The sequence below is a fragment of the Saccopteryx bilineata genome, chromosome 11 (genome assembly GCF_036850765.1).
Source record: "Saccopteryx bilineata isolate mSacBil1 chromosome 11, mSacBil1_pri_phased_curated, whole genome shotgun sequence".
NCBI lineage: Eukaryota > Metazoa > Chordata > Mammalia > Chiroptera > Emballonuridae > Saccopteryx > Saccopteryx bilineata.
Window position 1 is genome coordinate 62,657,404 of NC_089500.1, and position 21,938 is coordinate 62,679,341.

General features: G+C 50.1%; 1 protein-coding gene across 4 annotated transcripts in view; it reads right to left on the minus strand.

Annotated features, from left to right (window-relative positions):
- Nucleotides 1-21,938, minus strand: part of EEFSEC (eukaryotic elongation factor, selenocysteine-tRNA specific) — a 305,909-nt gene that overhangs the window by 162,032 nt on the left and 121,939 nt on the right. For all 4 annotated transcript variants that reach the window (XM_066247187.1, XM_066247190.1, XM_066247189.1 and 1 more), the window contains exons 3-4: nucleotides 18,090-18,186; nucleotides 14,264-14,428 (exon numbers count right to left, since the gene is read on the minus strand). In XM_066247187.1, coding sequence (XP_066103284.1) covers nucleotides 14,264-14,428; nucleotides 18,090-18,186 — 262 coding nt within the window. The remainder of the gene's footprint in view (nucleotides 1-14,263; nucleotides 14,429-18,089; nucleotides 18,187-21,938) is intronic.

The following is a 21,938-nucleotide window of genomic DNA, read 5'->3' on the forward strand; positions in this document are numbered from 1 at the left end:
AGCCCCTAGACATCAGGCGCTCGCTCGCCCTCGTCCTCTGCCTCCCTCCCGGTTGCACACGCCCAGCAAGCTCCAGTCTTCCCTCACCCCCCACCCCAACCTCTGGGGGTATGGAACCTTTCTGTCCAGGGAGCATCACTTCTCAGAGAATGCTCCGACCTAAAGAGCCCCAAGCCCATTTTTAAAATCACTTCATGATGCCTGACCAGGCGGTGGCGCAGTGGATAGAGCGTTGGACTGGGATGAGGAAGGATCCAGGTTCGAGACCCCAGGGTTGCCAGTTTGAACAAAAAAAAGCTCACTAGCATGGACCCAAGGTCACTGGCTCGTGTGGGGGGGTTACTCAGTCTGCTGAAGGTCTGCAGTCATGGCACATATGAGAAAGCAATCAATGAACAACTACGATGTCGCAACGAAAAACTGATGATTGATGCTTCTCATCTCTCTCTGTTCCTGTCTGTCTGTCCCTATCTATCCCTCTATCTGACTCTCTCTCTGTCCTTGTAAAAAAAAAAAAAAAAAAAAAGCACTTCATGATAAGGAAAATTAGGTCATTTGTTTGCTAAAACCCCTACAGAAGGTAAATCCTGCGAGGACAGAAATGTGACCTTACCCTATGACCTGACCTTGCAACTGGCTAAATGAACACGCTGGCCACTTTGTGTGAGATCTTTCCTCTTACTCCCTGCAAAGTAGGCACTGTGTGTCACACCTTCTCCCTGTGCAGGTGAGGAACTGAGGCTCAGGGAGGGGACCCAAGGACCATCAAGCACATGGCAAATCAGGGAAGTTATCCAGGCCTACCCAACTCCAGAGCCCAAACCCAGCCCAGGGATTCCCCAAATTGCCTAAGAATAAGAATTCCCTCAAATGATTGTTAAAACATTAGTTCCTTGGGCCCTGGCCGGTTGGCTCAGTGGTAGAGCGTCGGCCTAGCATGCAGGAGTCCTGGGTTCGATTCCCGGCCAGGGCACATAGAAGAAGCGCCCATCTGCTTCTCCACCCCTCCCCCTCTCCTTCCTCTCTGTCTCTCTCTTCCCCTCCCACAGAGAGGCTCCATTGGAGCAAAGATGGCCCAGTTGCTGGGGATGGCTCCTTGGCCTCTGCCCCAGGCGCTAGAGTGGCTCTGGTCGCAACAGAGCGACGCCCCGGAGGGGCAGAGCATCGCCCCCTGGTGGGCTTGCCGGGTGGATCCCAGTCAGGCGCATGCGGGAGTCTGTCTTGTCTGACTGTCTCTCCCTGTTTCCAGCTTCAGAAAAATACAAAAAAAAAAAACCAACAAAAAAAAAACATTAGTTCCTTGGCTCCTCCTGACTGGGATTTAGGGACCTGGGCTAGGACCAAGAATTTGTAATGAGCAGCCCAGGTGATTCTGCATGGCCCACCTCGTCAGATCCTGTCTGATCCTGAATTCCACCATCAAGGGGAGTGTGCATGAGGGATTCATTCCAACCACTGGGACAGAAGCAGGGACCAAGTCTGGGTACCGAGGCCAGAAGGGACCTGGGGGAAAGCCACAGTAGACAAGCAGGCAGCAGGACCCACAGCTGGCTGGGCAAGAGGGACTGACCTCATTCCTGAGCAGCAGTGCCTCCCCACAGGACGAGGAGTGCTCCGAGGCCACACAGGGTGGGACTAAGGATGGGACCCCAACTGGAGACCCCTCTCCTAACTAGGCCTTCAGAACAGGCACCCACCGCCCGAAGCCCAGTTCTCTGGTGCCCTCTGACCCTCCTCTTCCCGGAGCCTGCGAAAATGAGCTTCACACTTCCCTCAGAAGCAGGGGGCATGCTTTCTCCTCCGGGTTTCACCACGTTATCCCTTCTGCTTGGTGTGCTCTGGAGAATCCCTTGCCATCCTAACATTCAGCTTCAGGACCCTGCCTGGGCACCGTGGAAGCCATTCGCACCCAGCACCCCTAAACCACCCACCCACATAGTTGGTTCAAGGACAGCCAGGCTCTCATCTCTTTCAGTGGCCTGTCCCCAACATGAGATACACCACAGCATTCTGAGAAGGCTACAAGCAAGGCTGACTTTGTGGGTGTGCAGCCTATGTGTCACTATGGGCCTGTGTGCCACCCTTTCTGTTGAAACTAAAACTTCCTTCCAAGAAGAAGGCAATGGACTTCAGACAGGCCAAGACCAAACATGGCTCTGTGGGCAAGAGGCAGCCATGCTCGCTTTGGGCACAGCCCAGCGCCAGTCAGCTGCGGGCTGACCGTGCATATTCTGATTTTCTGCGGCAAGAACGCGTCAGCTGGGGCCCTGACCCTGGCCGGGCTCCCATTTCCTGACAGACCCCCCCCACACACATCCCCACAGAGTTCCAGCTTCTAAGGTTCTCAGCCTTGTTTTACCACTACCCCAATGACATGCTCATCTGGCTGCAGCCCACAATGAAAGAGAAACGACAGCAGCCCACAAGTCTTGGTAAGCCCACACTCATCTCAGCCCACCGAATTCGTGTGACACTTACCCAAACACTGTGAGGTAAATGGCAACTGTCTAAGGCCCTCAGGAGAACCGCTGCCATGTGGGGACCATTTTTACTTCTCCATGAAGGTGGCCTGGTAGTCAGCTTACAGTTACAAACCTGGGCACTCACGCCTGGGACCCCAGACCCTAGGGACTTCTGGGCCATGCCATAGCACTCATATGTGCTCTTTTTAATCAAATCATTATCTCTTCCAAAAGACAATAAACTGACTTAATGTCATTCAGAAGCTTTTATACGTTAGAGGGCTTTCCACACAATGACTTGCAGGGTGCCAACAGGGTGCTACAGCTGCTCTGGTGGGCCCGCCTTTTCTTTGGGAGAGGTGGTCATACTCCCCTCTACCCCGTGTTTGCCACTCCATGACTGTTCACTTCCTGGCCCCAGGCTCCACCCGGAGGGATGCAGAGGGCACCAGAAACATTAGGCTTCAAGTAACAGTAAGAACAGCACTAAATGACCGAGGCACTACTGTAGCACACTTAACGCATTTAATCCTCACACTAATTCTATGATAAAGGCAGTATTTGTTGTTGTTTTCCCCTTGATTTTAGACAGAGGAAGGGCGAGAGAGAGAGAGAGAAACACTGATCCGCTGTTCCATTCATTCATGCACCTGTCAGTTAATTCCCACATGTGCCCTGACCAGGGATTGAACCCGCAACCCCAGTGCATGAGGACAACACTCCAACCAAGAGAACCAGCCAAGGCCAAAGACAGTATTTGTATCCCTACTGTACAGATGAGTGAGGATGCTGAAATGGAGAGGTTAAGTAACTTGCTTAAGGTCACTAAGCTGATCTGTGGGGTGCGAAGCTAGGCGGAATGACTCTCAAAGCCCTGCTCTTCTCCCTGCTCCACTGTCCCTTGGTTATACAGGGCTGGGCTCATCTGGGCAGTGGGTACGACAGGGGCCTGGACTCAGGCTCAGGGTGGGCAGGGAAGAGGCTTGATCCCAGGGTGTATATGCAGCCTAACAAGGGCTCCAGGCAGCTGTGAGGAAGCAGTGCCTGGTCCTGCCCGCAGGGAGAGTGCCGGCCAGGCTGGGGCAGGGTTATACTTGTGGTGCCGGGCACTAGAGTCCCACAAAATGGCTGGGGGTGCTGCAGATCAGCCTGGACCCAAATGGTGTTCTACCTGCCCACATGATCATGGGGCCAAGGATGGAAACATACCCAGCACATACAACAAGATGAGTTGTAGCCTCAGCAGACGATGCTCCTTAGCAGAGGGGCCACAGCCACTCCTGCTATTACCCGCCCCTCAGAAGGTATCTCTTGGGTTGTAGCAGCCATTTCTCTATCGCTCTGACCTCAGCCTGGGAGAGCCAGGGTGATCTCTGCAGAGGACTGTGTGAAATGTTGAGGCCCCTCAGGGTTGGAGACAGACTTACCATCCTGGGCCCAGGCCCCTTTCAGCACAAGCAGCTGGCTGAGACCTCTGCCGGGGTAGCTGCCTGCATGAGAGTCCCAGGGTTTCCATACCCTTGAATGAAGGTCCCAAGCCATGAAGAAGAGTAAGACAGAGTGAAGCAGTGCCTCCAGAGTGAGCTCCAGGGACCTGCTGTCCGAAGGTCCCTGAATCACCCCCACAAAGACCTCATTGAGGTGAGAGGCACAGGCCAGGAGGCTCAGTGGCTCCCCGACTCCGGGAGCCTGGGGCACAGGCCAGGAGGCTCAGTGGCTCCCCGACTCAGGAAGCCTGGGGCAGGCCAGGAGGCTCAGTGGCTCCCCAACTCAGGGAGCCTGGGGCAGGCCAGGAGGCTCAGTGGCTCCCCGACTCAGGGAGCCTGGGGCAGGGCCAGGAGGCTCAGTGGCTCCCCGACTCAGGGAGCCTGGGGCAGGGCAGGAGGCTCAGTGGCTCCCCGACTCAGGGAGCCTGGGGCAGGGCAGGAGCACACATCACTGACTCTGGCTGCCAGACTTTGAATCCAGAATCTTGCCCTGGTTTGTGAGATGTTTTACCCTGTGTCTGTTCTGTCCTCTATGAACTAGGACAGCACAGCTCACTGAGAGCTGCTGAAAGCACAGGATAACCTGCGAAGGCCCGAGACCAGAGCCCACAGCATGGCTGGGCATCCACCTGATAGGCCATCACACAGCTGCTGCCCACTCTGGCCCCTTTCCTGTGCTGTGCCAATACCCCTGCACTTCTGAGCTCACATTTCTAGATGCCGTCCGACACTAAACTGAGAGAGTGCTGGACCCAGCTAGGCGGGCACGCAGCTTGCTTTGTCCAGGCACCAGCATTCGGCCCGGGCTGTATCAGCACCATCTCAGTGGACGGGCATGTCGGCATGAAAAACCATCCTCAGCGATAACGGCAGACACACAAACAAGAGAATGAGAGACACGGGTCTTCTGTGAGTGGGAACTGCAGCAGATCCTTGGGGACCGATGCCAAAGGGCACACTCTCATTTCAGACTGAGAGCTGAGGAAAAGCCGAAGATTCCGCAGGGAAAGGCCTGCATGGTGCAGCCGCTGCACCTTCAGGATGCCGGAAACATGTCTCCAACGACAGCACCTGCACAGAGACATCCCCCTGACCCTGACCTCCCCGCCGGCTCTGAGATCAGTGTCCGTCCTCCTCTACCATCCGTCCTCCCTTCGCTAGGCCTTAAGGGAGACCCCGCATAGGACCACTTGGCTGCTGCGATTCAAACCCCCAAGTGAGGAGAAAGGCGAGGCAGAGGGTAAGGTCTTACAGAGCCCTGGTGCTCGGGGGGCAGGGCAGCCTGGCTCAGGCCACTGCATTCTGGGGGTCAGGTAAACAGGCACAGTAAATGGGGAAAGCCCAGACTGAGAGTGGCATGTAATAACACAAATGACAGAGACAGCAGAGCAGCATGCGCTACCACTATGTGAATGTCCTCGCATCTTCTTGAGCGGCTCACCAAGGAGCAGGCGACTACCCCAGCAAGTAAGTGATGGGGAGGGACTGACCAGGGCCCTGGCTACTGAGACTTGGACACATGAAGCCACAGAGCGCACAGACGCCTCAGTTTTGCCTGCCCAACATCTACTTTCTAGCGATAGCACCCCAACTTCTCCTGGGAATCTTTCCTCCCAACCCCTGCCCCAGCTCCAGGATCAGACACGGCCTCAGCCCGCCCAGTCAGGGTGTGGCACTCGTCCTGGCCACAGGGACAAGCTCTGGGTCCAGCCAGACCGGGGCACCCCATTCCCCGTGTAGATAACCCGGGAAAAGAAGCCCTTTCCCTCAATCCCAAGGAGCACACAAGGCTGACTGAACAGGAAGGAAATGTCGTTTCTGCCCCAAAAGGAAGTCCATCAGGGCTCAGGAACTGCTTTTAGACCCTTTCCTTCTTTCTTCCGTTCTCCTATTTGCTCACCTTTCCCCTCACGTTTGCAATGTGAGGGCTGTTTACCTGCTCACACCCAGGCCTCCTGCCCTCCTCCCTCAGTGTCCAGTGGCAGGAGAAGGCTGTCTCTTCCTCAGCTAATTATCTAGAGGCAAGGACACCTCTCCCCAACCCCCAGGAGACTTCACATCTCACTGGCCAGAACTGAGTGACCAGTCACTGGTGGGGGAGGGCAACCCCACTGACGGGGCCCATCCCCTGGGTAGCTAACCACAAGCAGGTAGCCTGCTATGCCCAGGACTGCAAGGGGAACAAAGGGGAAGCCAGGGCTGTGGGGACCAGGCCACAGAGCGGCCTGCACAGAACACACATGGAGGGGGGCACTAGAGCCCGCCCACCCCAGCCCTCAGTAACTGAGCCGCGTACCTCTCTCGTGTGAAGCCAGTCTAAGCTGGGCTTCTGCAGCTGGCAACCAGGGCCCTGACTCACGCCGGAGAGGAGTGACTCTGGGTGGCTCGGGCGTAAGAAACAGGCTGGAGAGATGACAAAAGCAAGGCCACACTGCTTTCGGGTCACATAAATTAGTTTATGCTGGAGATGAGGCTGGTTAGGGAGGCAGGTGCCCAGGGCAGGAAAAGGGGGGTCTGGCAGTCGTCCCGGCAGGAGCCAGGGAGGCTGGAGGCAAGCGGTGTGCCAGGGTGGAAGGGCAAGAGCCCGATGTCCAGGCCCTCCTCAGCCAAACGTCCCAGGTCACTGCTGCAGGTCTGCTCCCCTGACTAGGAAATCAGCCCCATGTCCAGGCCCTCCTCAGCCAAACGTCCCAGGTCACTGCTACAGGTCTGCTCCCCTGACTAGGAAATCAGCAATCACACATCCACTGACACCAACAGGTTTAAAAAGTAGGCGGAGGAAACAGGTGGAGTCACAGTGGACCATGGGGGGCTGTACATTTCAGTAACTGTACATTTCCATTTCATTAACTCTCTGAGGACTGCCAGAACCATTTCCTTGCATCCAGGGAAGAACCCTGCCGTTTACTACATCTGGAACCCAAACCTGAAATTCCACATGAAAAGTCACACTGAATGGCAACAATAAAGACGACAAGAACATCAGACTCCTATGTGCTGGGAGCTTGCCGTCCACCAGCCCAAGGTGCCGCCCTCCGTCCCCCTTCCAGAGGCCCTGGACGTTGGCCAACACACAGAGGTCCCTCAGTTTGTGAGGGATTAATGAAACACAGAGAAGCTGAGTAACTTACCTGCGCTCCCTGTGAACTCCCAGACCTCTCACACTTTCTCCTCACTCTTTCTCCGTGATCTGTGGCTCTGCTAGTTTCAGATGTCACAACCCTGACAGCCAGGCATCCCTGGAAAGGTCACTCGCCTAAACCAAAGTCAACTCTTGCCAGAGGGGTTTCCCAGGCTGAGGACTGAGAAAGTCAGCAAGCCCGAGGAAAGGCTGGTGAGTCTCAGGGTGTCTGGTAGTCACACCATTCTGGGGTCTACACTGGATGCGGTTTTTCTCCTCGGCTCCCTGCGGCCCAGCCTTCCCCCCATCAGCTAATGGGCCCCGGCAGGGAACAAACACGGGCCGCAGAAACAGGGGCCAGGGTCTGATGAGCTCTGGCCGGACAACCTGGCCAGGAGGGAACGCAGCCATTTACTTGGACTGGCTGGGCCCTGCCTCTGAGGGAGTTCAAGCAGTCAGATGCGTCCAAGTCAATTAGTGAAATCTGACGGGGAGGTCACTGGGTTTGGGAGGAGGGCCATCTAGTTTAAAGGCACACCCTGCCATGTCCTCAGTGCACACCAATTTGCTTAGTGGAGGGCAGGGGTGAGAACAGGTCAGGAGCTCCAGCCATGACCAGGGAGAGGCCTCAGCAGGGCACACCCCCTCACTTACAAAGCTGCTCTGGCGTCTGGGGGGTTCTTGTCCAGAGCAGACAAAACACATCTGGCCCTTGTGTCTCCTTCGGGGCTACAGGAGCAGCAGGTAGAGTGGAGCTGAATGAATGAGTTCAGTCACTGCTCTACTGTCTGGGTGCTTCGCCCCCTAAGCCCAGTATTCTCGTGTCAGACAGGAGACACAGGAAAGGAAGGAACGAACAGGGCTAGCCATCAATGTGCAATGGTTCAGACTATCATTAACCTGTGAAACCTATTATTTTTTAATGTTTATTTTATTGATTTTAGAGAAAGAAAGGGAGAAAGAGCAAGAGAGAGAGACACACAGGAATATTTGTTCCTATACGTGTCCTGAACAGGGATTGAACCCACAACCTCGGGATGATGCTGTAAATCAACCGAGCTCTTTGGCCAGGGCTAACTTGTGAAGCCTCTTAAAGGTAACGTGCACTCAGCTCAGGTCACCCACACAGCAAACCTAGAGGGTGAGCTGGGGCTTGTGATTCCTCACCAGAAAGTCAACGTCAGAGGAGGAGTTCAGGGACATGCCCAAAATTATAAAGGACTTAAAGTTTTTTACTTTAGTACTTTCCACTCAAAATCTATCAGTTTCCTACAGCTGCCATAACAATCACCACACACTTGATAGCTTAAAGCAGTGGTTCTCAAACTTTTTGAAGTTGAGGCGCATTTAAAATCCTATAAATAATTGTAGGTGCACTATATACAAATTTCTGAGAAATATGTTATAATAATTAAGTCAAGCCTGACCAGGCGGTGGTGTAATGGATAGAGCATCAGACTGAGATGCCGAGGACCCGGGTTCAAGTCCCCGAGGTCACCAGCTTGAGCGCGGCTCATCTGGTTTGAGCAAAAGCTCACCAGCTTGGACCCAAGGTTGCTGGCTCGAGCAAGGGGTTACTCAGTCTGCTGAAGGCCCACAGTCAAGGCACATATGAGAAAGCAATCAATGAACAACTAAGGTGTCACAATGCGCAATGAAAAACTAATGATTGATGCTTCTCATCTCTCTGTTGCTGTCTGTCTGTCCCTGTCTATCCCTCTGTCCCTGCCTATCCCTTTGACTCTCTCTCTGTCTCTGGAAAAAAAAAAGTCAAATATTAAAGAAAAAATATAAAGCCCAAGTGTGCTTTTATAATTAAATGAAATAAATATGACAAAATTAAATTTATTCTAACATTAAAAAATATTTTTATGTTACATTTTTGTTATGCTTTTTAGAATTCGTAAAAAAGAGGGGGTAAAAAAATATAAAAAACAACAAAAAAGTTATCTTTTTATATATATTAGATACATTCTTAGTAAGATTTAGTATATTCGGCAGGTCCTGACGTGAATGTGTTTTTTCCTTCTTGTGTTTATGAGAAACGTGAGCCTGATGTGTCCTAGCGATTTCTTCAATGTTTGGGCATATATTTGAAAGGTAAACTCTCATTTCTTCATCAATACATTGAAGAATTTCTCTCTTTTTACTCTTAATTGTGTTGGGGGTAGAAAATCCTAATTCACGTAAATAGGGTGTTGAAAATTGTAGTAAAATGTTCAAAGCTTTTTTAGATATTGCCACATATTCTTCTTTTATAGAAATCCAAAAGGCTTCAAGAGACAATTCCTATGTTTAATCATCAATCCAAAACCCCCACCATATATACCATCTTAACTTTACACCAAACAAAGGATAGAAGAAACTTGCCTCCAGTCTTTCTGGGGAACATGGGGGTAGTGTAAACAATCCAGCACCACAGCTTAACAGCCTTTTGCAACCTAATCAGGCAAGTGAGGTGGGGGGTTGGGCAGACTGTCCGTTTACAGCCAATTCCCCACACCTCTGTCCCCCAAAAATCTAAACTCCAAAAACCTTGTTGGTTTCTTGGTCCCCAACAGGCACATATTTCTCTGGAATACCATAGGGCGCACCTGGAAATCTTCTAGGGCACACACTTTGAGAACCACTGGCTTAAAGCAACAGAAATGTATCCTCTTACACTTCTGATGGCTAGAAGTCCAACATCAATGTAGTAACAGGATTGGTCGCTTCTAGACTCTCTTAGAGAACCCTTCCCACACCTCTCCTAGCTCTGGTGGCCGTGGCAACCACTGGTGTACCTTGGCTTGCGGCTTCATAGCTCTACTCTCAATCTCCAGCTTCACACAGCCTTCTCTCTGTGAGGAATCTCTGGCTCACTGGACAATCATCACTGGATAAAGACATCACCTGAATCAAGATGACTTCATCTTGAAATCCTTGCATTAATCCAAAATATCATCCAAATATCATTAGCTCAAAAGTCTTATCTAAATCACTTAATTAGGCATGGGTGATGCTGATATAGTCCATCCTGGTACAGAATGCCTCTCCATCAGTGGACCTGTGAAACTAGAAAACAAATTATCTATTTTTAAAATATAGACACAGGAAGAAAATGGGAGGGCACTGGTCCCAAGCAAATGTGAAATCTAGCAAAGCAAATCCCACTAGTTTTCTAGGCCTGAAGATGGCCCTCTGTGGCCTGCATCTCTACCCTGAGCCCAGGAAGACGCCACTGTGCATCTACAACAACAGGCCTTTGAAATGTAAGACTCGGCTTCTTCTCCTGCCCCCTCAGGGCGGCCGCCCCACCAGAGCAGGAACTACAAATCCTGTCACTGCTATTATTATCATGTGAATCATTAACTAGTAACTACCTTATTCCTGCCTAGGTAAATTTCAGGATATACATTTTTACTTTTTATCTAATCCCAGACAGAGATTTCCCACGTTGCTTTCTCCCACCTCCCTAATCTTAACGTCCTATTATTATCTCCCTTACGTCTTCCCCTTTGATTCGATGTATAAAATAAATGGTAAAAATTCCATTTTCCTGAGCACTTTCTCAATCTGTTGAGACTTTGCTTCCCAGCAGTTGTCAACAGTTTGGCTCAAATAAACCCATAAAAATTCTGACAGGTTTGGATGTCTCTTACACAGACACTAAGCACCTCCCATGGACCCAAGTACTGTAGATCAGTAACTGGATCCCGACTGACAAGTTCCACCCTAGTAAGGACAGAAAGACCTCAGAACACACCCTCACTCAAGTATCCCTGTCTACTTAGCATGCCGGCTATCTCCTCCTCAGCTCTCCCTGTACCACTGGTCCCAGCACTGCAGCAGCTGACCCTGTCCTCACACCTTTCCTGCCTCCAGAGCCCAGGCACTCCCAGCTCTCAGTCTGCCCCTACAGAGCCGCCTCTGGCACCCCCTTCCCACTCCCGCTGCTCTCCCAGGCTGCAGGCACATCTTCTCCCAGGGCAGTGGGACCCTGGGTCAGGGTGGCCTCAAGGGGTATGTCTAAGGGAACACAAGGAATGGAAAGAAATTTAGTATTTGATTCATTCTCTGTTCTGGCTAAGAATTAACACACAGTCACTATTTTAATCGTTTTTATGTTGTTGTTGTTGTTTGTTTGTTGTTTTTCTTCTCAAGTGAGAAGAGGGGAAGCAGAGAGACACTCTCACACGTGCCCTGACTGGGATCCACCTGGCAAGCCCACTAGGGGGCCCTTGCTCTGTTGCTATGAGCTATTTTACTTTAGCACCTGAGGCAAGGTCATGGAGCCATCCTCAGCACCCAGGGCCAACTTGCTCCAACTGAGCCATGGCTGCAGGAGGGCAAGAGATAGAGAGACACAGAAAGAGAGAAGCAAGAGGGGAGTGGTGGAAAAGCAGATGGGTGCTTCTCCTGTGTGGCCTGACTGGGAATCGAACCTGGGACATCCACACTCCAGAGCGACACTCTACTGCTGAGCCAACCAGCCAGGGCTGAGATAGGAGAAACCAGAAGAATGCAGGTGAGGGGGGCATGCAATGTCTGTGATCTTACGCTCAAACCTGTGACCTCAGTGTTTAGGACTGAGGGAGCAAGGGCAGACTAAATTAGGTTTGAAAAATAACAAACCACAGCTGTGGTCCTTGCTTGTTATCAGTTCCTTGAAATGAACCCAAAGCTCCGGCAAGAAGAATGAGTAAAAGTAATATGATTGTCAAGGGCAGACCCTCCAGCCTCCTCTCCCCTCCCCCTCCTAGAGACATAAAAGTCATATAGGTCTGCAAACAAAGAAGTCATAGAAATCAGGCATTGGTCACGTGAAAGCTAAAGCTGTAAAGGTATACAAGAAATCTAACTTTGAGGAGCTCGTGTCTTTGGTGCTACCAGCCCCACCTGCTCTGCTGGCTACCAATAAATCTTTCTTCCTCCTTGTCTGAGTGTCATCCTCCGTTTGGGCTAACTTCTGCGACAGGGCCACACAGTCACTATTATAATCTTAACTTTCTTAAATATAAGTTTTATTTTCATAATTTTGTGCTTTATTTTTTAAGATTTATACTTTTAGCCCCTGCACAACAGATTTAATTTAATCTAGGACTGATGGTCTTCAGAGGAGGATCCACAACAGCCAGTGCAGGAGGGAAGGATGACCTACAGGGTTGGGCAAATAAGTTTATAACAAATGTTTTTTTAGGTTTGCTCCTTTGTATTGGGGCAGCGCCTTTGTGTATAGTCTGTAGAAGGCTGAGGGTGCCCTCAGGGCGGCAGGGTGCAAATTACAGATTGCCTTCCTGCTTGGGAGGGCCCATTGTTTGCTATTGGTTGCTGGAGAAGTGTTTTCCCCCCCATCCAGTTTCGGCTGGAAAGTGCAGAGTGCAGAGAGAGCAGAGGGGCTTGGGAGCCCTGCCTATTTTCTCGACCACTGTTGCAAGATTTTAATAAACAAAATGGCCCACCATTTTCTGGCTCCACTGTTCCTTTACCATCTGCCAAATCCTGCATGGCCACAGCGGCGGCCCTGGCCCTACACACAGTGTCAGAGAAGGCCCTAGGTCTCAGAAAGGCAGGGCCTCACCCTCCACCTCTTGCTGACATGCCAGGCAGCCCTAGAACTTGGCCGACTTCAAGCCTATAAAGAAGCTTTACTTTGGTCCTTGCTAGTCAGGAGACTCTTCCTGTCACCCCCAGCCCTGCAGGAGGAAGCAACAGTCGCTCCACCATAAATGAGTGGAAGGGAAGGATCTAAACCTGAGATTTCCTTTACCTGGGGAAGCTCTAGCCAGAGCTTTTCTTAGCCCTGAAATACCCCTCTTCTACATCCTCGCTGGCTGCCCTAGGCCAGGAATGGCCAACACAAGGCACAGGTGCTCCCTTGCCCTCCCCTTGCTCAGGGCAGATACACAATCATGGCCTTCCTTGCCCCACTGTGATGGTGAATGGTATGTGTCAATTTGGCTGGGCCACTGTACCCAGATATTTGATCAAGCATTACCCTAGATGTGTCAGTGAGGGTGCTATGGGATGAGACTAACATTTAAATGGATAGACTGAGTAAAGCAGATGACCTTCCACAGTGAGGGTGAACCCAATCCAATCAGATGAAGGCCTGAACAGAAAAAGACTGACCTCCCTAGACGAAGAGGGGATTATACCAGCCTCCGGACTCAAATTACAACTCTTCCCTTGGTCTCCATCTTGCTGATCCACGCGCCCAGCAGATTCTGGACCTGCCAGGCCTCAAGGTCATGTGAGCCAATTCCTTAAAGCATATCTCTCTGTATGTGTGTATATAGATACCCACAGACTTTGGTTGTTTCTCTGGTGAACCCTAATACAGCTAGTGAGCAGTATCAATACAGCTCTCTAGGGAGAAGTTCCAGTTAGAATTCAAACTAAATTCACCCACTAGGGCTGTGAGTACATCCAGCAGCTGGCTCTATCCCTGGGTATGTACTCAGAGCCAAGTGCACGCCACCACTTCTTTGTGACCTGGGTTTCTCTAGAACTATAGAACTTACCTTGTACCCCAAATTCCTGGTAGGGTATTTCTACTTCTAAGTAGCCTTGTCCCCCACCATTATTCCCCTGAAGGGAAGAACAGTCAGGGAGGCTATAAGTTTTTCTTCTCCAGTATACTAAGCCCAATGAAGAAGAGAAATATCAAAGCCACTGGACATCTTTTAAATCAGAACTAGCCAGAAGTTACCAGAAGGTGGGGGAAATGGGGAGACACACAGCTGTCCACCCTTCTCACAAGTCTCTATGGCTGAGCAACATAAGGTTCTATAATTGTGTTTAATTTGAATTTTTTGTTATTAAGCAAAAGGTTCCCAGAAATCAGTCCACATGTACTTGCCACCCCGACACAGGGAGCTTGTAGAAAGGGGGTTCACACCTAGCACCTCACTTGTTGACCAAATGGCCCTGAGCCCAATGTACCTTCTGGAGCCTCCGTTTTGTCATCTATAAAGGACGCCTACGGTGAGAGGCTCACCATACCACATCGCAGGCCTCTACAAGGGGCGCTGTAAGCATTTGGGGAGTGGTAGTTCTAGGACCCAGGCAAGGCACGAAAGGAAATGGACAAGAGCAGAGCCCTGCCAGTCCCACGGCGCAGCCCAAGCAGGCTTAGCAGCTGCAGACAAGGGACTATCTCTCTGCCTTGCCATAGAGAGACAGGGCAAAAGAAAGGACAAGGCAAGACCTACCTTGAGGGCAGGAATCTCCACACTGTCGCCGAGGCTGATGGAGCCTGAGAGGATGGTCCCTGTCATCACAGTGCCTTGGCCTTTGATGGAGAAACAGTGGTCCACGGACATGAGGAACGGTCCCGAGGGATCTCTTGTTGGGATGGGTATCTGGGACGTCAGGAGCTAGAAGAGAGATGCTGGTGCCACACTCTGCTCTGAGAAGACTAGATGGGGAGGGCAGAGGAGGGCAGAGGGTGTGACAGTGCCCAGGCCAGCCAGCCAGGAGGATCAGAAATAAACAACTTTCTGCCTACACTTCAAACCTGTGCATGCTCTCCGTTCCTTCCCTCAGTGCAAAGAAAGAGGACACTTGGAGAAGCCTCATCTATCCTGTGCCACTGGGATTCCTGCAACAGTCTCCTCCCAGGCCAGATGCCCCAGGCATTCCTCCACACCACAGCGTGACAGCCTGCTGCAAGACACCCTTGGTCACACTGCTTGCTGGCCTTGCACGCTTCCCCACCCTCCTGGTGCCTCCAGAAGTTAAGATTTGTCATCATCTAAACCAGTGGTAGTCAACCTGGTCCCTACCGCCCACTAGTGGGCATTCCAGCTTTCATGGTGGGTGGTAGTGGAGCAACCAAAGTATAAATAAAAAGATAGATTTAACTACAGTAAGTTGTTATATATAGATTTATCCTGCCAAACTTAGCAAAAATTCAACATAAAGTACTTGGTAAGTAATTATTATTATATGCTTTAACTTGCTGTAACTCTGCTTTATAAATTTTATAAAGTAAAGTTACTTCCCTACTTTATAAATCTCCATTACTGTGGAACCGGTGGGCGGTTAGAAAATATTACTACTAACAGAGATACAAAGTGGGCGGTAGATATAACAAGGTTGACTACCCCTGGTCTAGACCCTAGGGACTGCTGAGGCCCAGGCTCCTGTCACCTGCCCTCTCTCAGACACCAGCTGCTAGCAGGCCCACCAGCTCACATTCCTGTGTAGCCTCACCCGTACTGTTCTCCCAGGGGGCCAGTGGGCAATGTTGCCTCCGGAAAGGCTTTGCTGCCCTTTCTGTACGACTGCATCCCCACTCCCAGGACCGCAGTCAACATGCTGCTGCGATCACCTGTTTATCTGTCTCCCCTCTCAGGGCTGTGAGCAGTTCCAAATATATCCAGTGCTGGCCTATCCCAAGAGAAGAAGGAAAAATGAAGGAGTCAGGGAGAGCAGGGCTCTCCCCAGAGGCATCTGCCTGTGCTTGGTAGGGCAGGAGGGGTGAAGGCCATCTCTCCATGTCCCTGCAGAGACAGAGGGTTGAGTAAGTCTGAAGAGGGCCGGTATGGCCCCTCAGTCTGTGGTTCTGCTCTCCCTCTTCTGCTGACTCTTTCCTCGATTTGCACTTTTCTTTCTGCCACCTATGTGCTCGAAGATGGTGTCAAAGCCAACTGCCATTCAATAAGTGAAAATGAAGACCATGATATTGCCCTGGCCGGGTAGCGCAGTTGTTAAGACTGTCGTCCCAATATGCCAAGGTTATGGGTTTGATCACTAGTCAGGGCACATAGAAGAATCAACCAATAACTATATGAATAAGTCAATCAACAAAACAATCAATCTCTCTCTCCCCCCCCAAAAAAAATATTAATAATTTAAGCTTCCCAGGGTCACTGTGAATGTTAATGATCTTGTATGTAAAGAACTTAGTACAGTACCTGGTATGTGACATCATACCTCACCATCACAGTCAATGGTACAGCACTGTTCTGAGCACACTGCACACATTAACTCCTCTAACCCTCACACTGACTTCACAAGTCTACTTCAGATGTGGGGCAACTAAGGTGAGAGAGAGCAGGTGGTGGGGCCAGCACTGCAGCCCACCCCGGAGAGATGCACCTCACCACTCAAGCCCTCTGAGCTACCCCAAGTGCCCAGCAGAGGGGCAGTGCAGTCCCCAGTCTCACTGCCACTTCCATCCAAGCATCACTGCCACCCCCTCCACCCCACCCTGCCTGCTGGCTGCCCTGGGCACCCAACTGATGGCTGCACTCCTCCTTCTGTCTTCTACTACCCAGCCCAGAGCAACAGCTCGGGCCTCAGGCCCATGGCTTCAGAAGATGCCGCCTCCCGTGCTCTGGAGGAGGCCACAGGACCTCAGCTCGGCTGCCCCTGCTGCTAGGCCCATGTCCTTGCCCCACGCACTGGCCCCGGCTCAGGTGGCAGACACTGGAGGGGCTGGTGCAACCTGCAGGACTAGAACCAGTGAAACGGTCTGACTGACAGGATCTGCCTTGTCTGCGTGGAGGAGTTTGACAAAGGGAAGGAAAAAGAAAGGCTTAGAAGGGTGGAGGCCTTCAGTTTTGTTTGGGATTAACTTTCTGAGGGTGGCGAGGTTATATCAAGGCAGTGGTTCTCAAAGTGTACGCCAGGGCGCACTGGTATGCACCCTAAAAGATTTCCAGGTGCACACTATGGTATTGCAGAGAAATATGTGCCTGTTGGGGACCAAAAAACCAACAGGGTTTTTGGAGTTTAGATTTTGGGGGGACAGAGGTGTGGGGAATTGGCTGTAAACTGACAGTCTGCCCAACCTCCCACCTCACTTGCCTGATTAGGTTGCAAAAGGCTGTTAAGCTGTGGTGCTGGATTGTTTACACTACCCCCCATGTTCCCCAGAAAAACTGGAGGCAAGTTTCTTCTATCCTTTGTTTGGTGTAAAGTTAAGATGATATGTATGATGGGGGTTTTCTGCACTGAACACAATTAAGAGTAAAAAGAGAGGAATTCTTCAACGTATTGATGAGGAAATGAGAGTTTGCCTTTCAGATATATGCCCAAACATTGAAGAAATTGCTAGGACACATCAGGCTCACGTTTCTCATAAACACAAGAATGAAAAAACTTAACACATTCGCACCGGGACCTGCCGAATCTACTAAATCTTACTAAGAATGTATCTATATATATATATATAAAAAGATAACTTTCCTGTCTTTTTTTATTTTTAACCTCTCTTTTTTATAAATTCTAAAAAGCATAACTCAAAAAATGTAACATAAAAAGGTTTTTTAGCCCTGGCCGGTTGGCTCAGCGGTAGAGCGTCAGCCTAGCGTGCGGAGGACCCGGGTTCGATTCCCGGCCAGGGCACACAGGAGAAGCGCCCATTTGCTTCTCCACCCCTCCGCCGCGCTTTCCTCTCTGTCTCTCTCTTCCCCTCCTGAAGCCAAGGCTCCATTGGAGCAGAGATGGCCCGGGCGCTGGGGATGGCTCTGTGGCCTCTGCCTCAGGCGCTAGAGTGGCTCTGGTCGCAACATGGCAACGCCCAGGATGGGCAGAGCATCACCCCCTGGTGGGCAGAGCGTCGCCCCTGGTGGGCGTGCCGGGTGGATCCCGGTCGGGCACATGCGGGAGTCTGTCTGACTGTCTCTCCCCGTTTCCAGCTTCAGAAAAATGAAAAAATGGAAAAAAAAAAAAAAAAAGGTTTTTTAATGTCAGAAAAAATTTAATTTTGTCATATTTATTTTAAGTACCATAAAAGCACGCTTGGACTTTATATTTTTTTCTTTAATATTTGACTTAATTATTATAACATATTTCTCAGAAATCTGTATATAGTGTACCTACAATTATTTATAGGATTTTAGATGCACCCCGACTTCAAAAAGTTTGAGAACCACTGCCTTAAAGCGCGTAGGAGTAACGTTCTACAAGAATCAGCACAGAGGGCTCTTGCGGGGGCTGCCTTGCCCTGTCTCTTTCAAGCTGAGCAGGATACAAAGGCCTCTGAGTGGAGCGGGGCCAGAGACCAGCCTGGGTTCAGGCTGACAGTACCTCAATGAGTTCTGCGATGCCTTGTGGAGCTTCTGTGTCAGGGGCCTCTGGTCCCCCCGGCTTGGCCGCCACGGGTATAATTGGTGCACCTTGGAACCTGGAACAGAGCAACAAGTCCCACCATTGTTACAGAGATCATGAGCACGGACACAGAACACATCTGGGAAGCACCTAGCAGGCCAGCGAGCAGTACTGTTACTGGAAAAACCCGAAGTTAGAGTTGCCCAGCGCCACAGAGTCATGGAACCAGGGTCCTAGTGACATAAAAGTGTTTTTTATTCAGATTGCTAGTAACCTAAGAAGGCAGGGGACTCATGTCTAAAAGAACTGCCTCCACACTCTCCTGGTGCTGACTGTTTTTACAGGGTTCAGGGGCTGTTAGTACGGTGTGAGGGGAAAAGTCTATGCAGGTAGTCACACAGACAAAGGGGAGGTGGGAGACAGGTCTGCTGGAGTGCCTCCCGGAATGAACGTCCTTCTGACACTGGCCCAGGGCCTTGACGTTGCTGCAGGATGGTCAGCCTTCTGCAAGAAAACTCCCTGTATTTCTTAGGCAACAAAATGAAGATTAAGGTTTGTGAACTAAGCTACAGTGCCTTAACCCCTTACAGAAAATTCTGTGACTCAGCCCCACAAGCAATTATTGTGATGTAACCCCTACATTATAGGTGTTCTCTTCTGTCCTCCTTTCAGAAGCACCTACAGAGAGTGCCACCAAAGTACACTTGGAGGCCCTAAAGGGAACTGCCTTATATTGAACAACAGAATTTAAAAGGGTGCTCCCGGGTTTTAGCTTCCACTTTCAGAACCCTCCCTGAGGAGGCAGCATTAAACCCTGCTCCCCCGCCCCCAGACCTCTGAATTAAAGGTCTCTTAAAGAAGACCAATAAATAAATACCTCCTAGTCTCCTGCAGACTCAGGAAATACCAGTGACCAAAAGTCCCTGCAGACACACCTGGGAGCACACCTCCACCTTCCCCATCTAACAGAGGCCATTTCTCCCTGGGCACTTGCAAAGAGCCCCCTTTCCTCTAAGAAGAGATTTATTTATCTTTCCCACTGGAAAAAAAAATGGTAAAGGGCCTGACCAGTGGTGGCACAGTGGATAAAACGCTGACCCAGAATCCTGAGGTCACTGGTTCAAAGCCCCAAGGTAGCTGGCTCTGAGTACCAGCTCATCAATGCTGGGTCACTGGCTTAAGTAAGAGGAATCGTCCACACGATCCCAAAGCTTGCCAGCTTGAGCCCAAAGTTTGCTGGCATGAAAAGCCCCAGGTCGCTGGCTTGAACAAGGGGACACTGGCACAGCCCCATCAAGGCACATAGAAGCTCAATGTACAACTAAAGTGAAAGCAACCGTGAGTTGATGCTTCTCACCCTGTCTCCCTTTCTGTCTCTCACCTCTCTCTCTTTTAAAAATAAAAATTAAAAAAAAAGAAAAAGAAAAAACACAGTCTCCTGAACAACTAAGGAGCTGCAACAAAAAAATGATGCTTCTCATCTCTCTCCCTTCCTGTCTCTCCCTATCTGTCCCTCTGTCTCTGTCTCTGTCTCTGTCAAAAAAAGCAAAACAAAAAACATTGTCCCAACATTGTGGTATGCTTTCTTCCAATCTTGGTTTTTCAACAGATTAGGGATTATAGTTTTCACATTTTGATTATAATATGCACACAATTTCATATCCTAGTTTATTTGCTATGCTACCACAAATAATTTTCTGCCGAATGACAGTAACTGCAATGATAATAAGTCTCTTGGCTGAGCCAAGCATATACCATGGACACTTTCATGGAAACCTCACACTATGGAACGGCTGCCATTTTATAGGTGAGAAAAAAAGGATGAGAGAGCTGAATTACTTTGCTCCCAGTCAATGGCTATAAATCTCAGAGCCAAACTCCAGTCTGGCCCATCTGACCCCAGAACCAAGGCTTACAACTTCTACGTTACCCTCCCCCGCCCCCAGGCCTCTTCTTTCACTGTTAATAGCTGCATAATGGTATGACCTAGTCTACATGCTTTCCCTCCCCCACTACTGTTACTCCAACTTAGAACATTTCAAGTTTTTCACTATTATAAAATAACACTGTGATAAACATGTTTTAGGCATGATGATTATTATTATTATTTGCCTTGCTTTAGGGTAAATTGATGGGGTATAAGTCTAAGACTCAATATACATTAAAAAATCTGGGCCTTGGCCAGTTGGCTCAGTGGTAGAGCGTCGGCCTGGCGTGTGGAAGTCCAGGGTTCGATTCCCGGCCAGGGCACACAGGAGAGGCGCCCGTCTGCTTCTCCACCCCTCCCCCTCTCCTTCCTCTCTGTCTCTCTCTTCCCCTCCCGCAGCTGAGGCTCCATTGGAGCAAAAAAGATGGCCCGGGCGCTGGGGATGGCTCCTTGGCCTCTGCCCCAGGCGCTAGAGTGGCTCTGGTCGTGACAGAGCGACGCCCCGATGGGCAGAGCATCGCCCCCTGGTGGGCATGCCGGGTGGATCCCAGTAGGGCGCATGCGGGAGTCTGTCGGACTGCCTCCCCGTTTACAGCTTCAGAAAAATGCAAAAAATAAAAATAAAAATAATAAAAAATCTGTAAAATGGTACAGTAAGAACATTGAAAAAGCTTCTCCTTCATAAAAACGATAAGAACACTGGCAAAATTATCAGAATAAACTTTTCTAGAACTCTAAAAATTAACCAAAAGCTTGTGGCAATCTGTGGAATGTTTACTCAAGAAAAATCTGAATCTTCTCAGAATCAGAGAGCTTTGTGGCATTTTGTCTTATTCCTGTTCACCTCTCCCCAACTCGACTGTGTGACTTTAATAACCACATCTGCAACCGTGAAACCCGCAGGCAGATAGATGGCCACGAAAGGGTGCAGAATGGGTTGGAACTCCAAAGCCCCTCTCCTCCAGAACTGTCAGGATTGTTCCCATTTGGCAGGACCCTGGGAGACCCCACTGGCCAGGTTATCTTTATTTGACCTGCTTTGGAGGCAATCGGCCTTTGAGGAAGGAGGTGGTTGTTCAAAATAATCAGAGGCAATTGTTTAACATCTATCTGAGGCAGAACAACAGGCTGACCAAAAAGCTTAGATTCCTGAGAATCTATTCTAGAGGGATAGTTGCAGGCAGAGAGCCGTGGGCATGCCCAAGGCACTGTGCCTGGTCAAAAAAGACATGAGAAGGCCCTAAGCTCTTGGCCGTGGCTCACCTTGAGACCCTATGCAAGCAGGAAGTGAAAGGCAGCAGGCCTGAGCAGAAGGCATGCCCCAACACGCCCAGAGACTGTTGGTGATTTAATCAGTTAGCTAAGCCAACTGAGCAGAGATGTCAGTGGTCACACGTGACTTTACAGAAGTAGTTCACAAAAGTCACTAAGCAATTAATAACAAATATGAAAATGTGGGGAAGAGGAGAATCTGATCTCCAGAACTGCCTTATTATATTATATTAAATGTCGTTTTCAACAAAAATTCACAATATATGTAAGGAAACAAGAGTATAGCCCATACACAAGGAAAAAATGTTAACAGAAACTGTTCCTGAGGAAGCTGTATTAGATAAAAACTTTTTTCATTAAAAAAAAATTTGTTGTTGCCTGACCAGGCTGTGGTGCAGTGGATAAGAGCATCGGACTGGGATGCAGAGGACCTGGGTTCAAGACCCCGAGGTTACCAGCTTAAGCGCGGGCTCATCTGGTTTGAGCAAGGCTCGCTAGCTTGAGCCCAAGATCGCTGGCTTGAGCAAGGAGTTACTCGGTCTGCTGAAGGCCCCCAGTCAAGGCACATGTGAGAAAGCAATCAATGAACAACTAAGGAGCCGCAACGAAGAATTGATGCTTCTCATCTC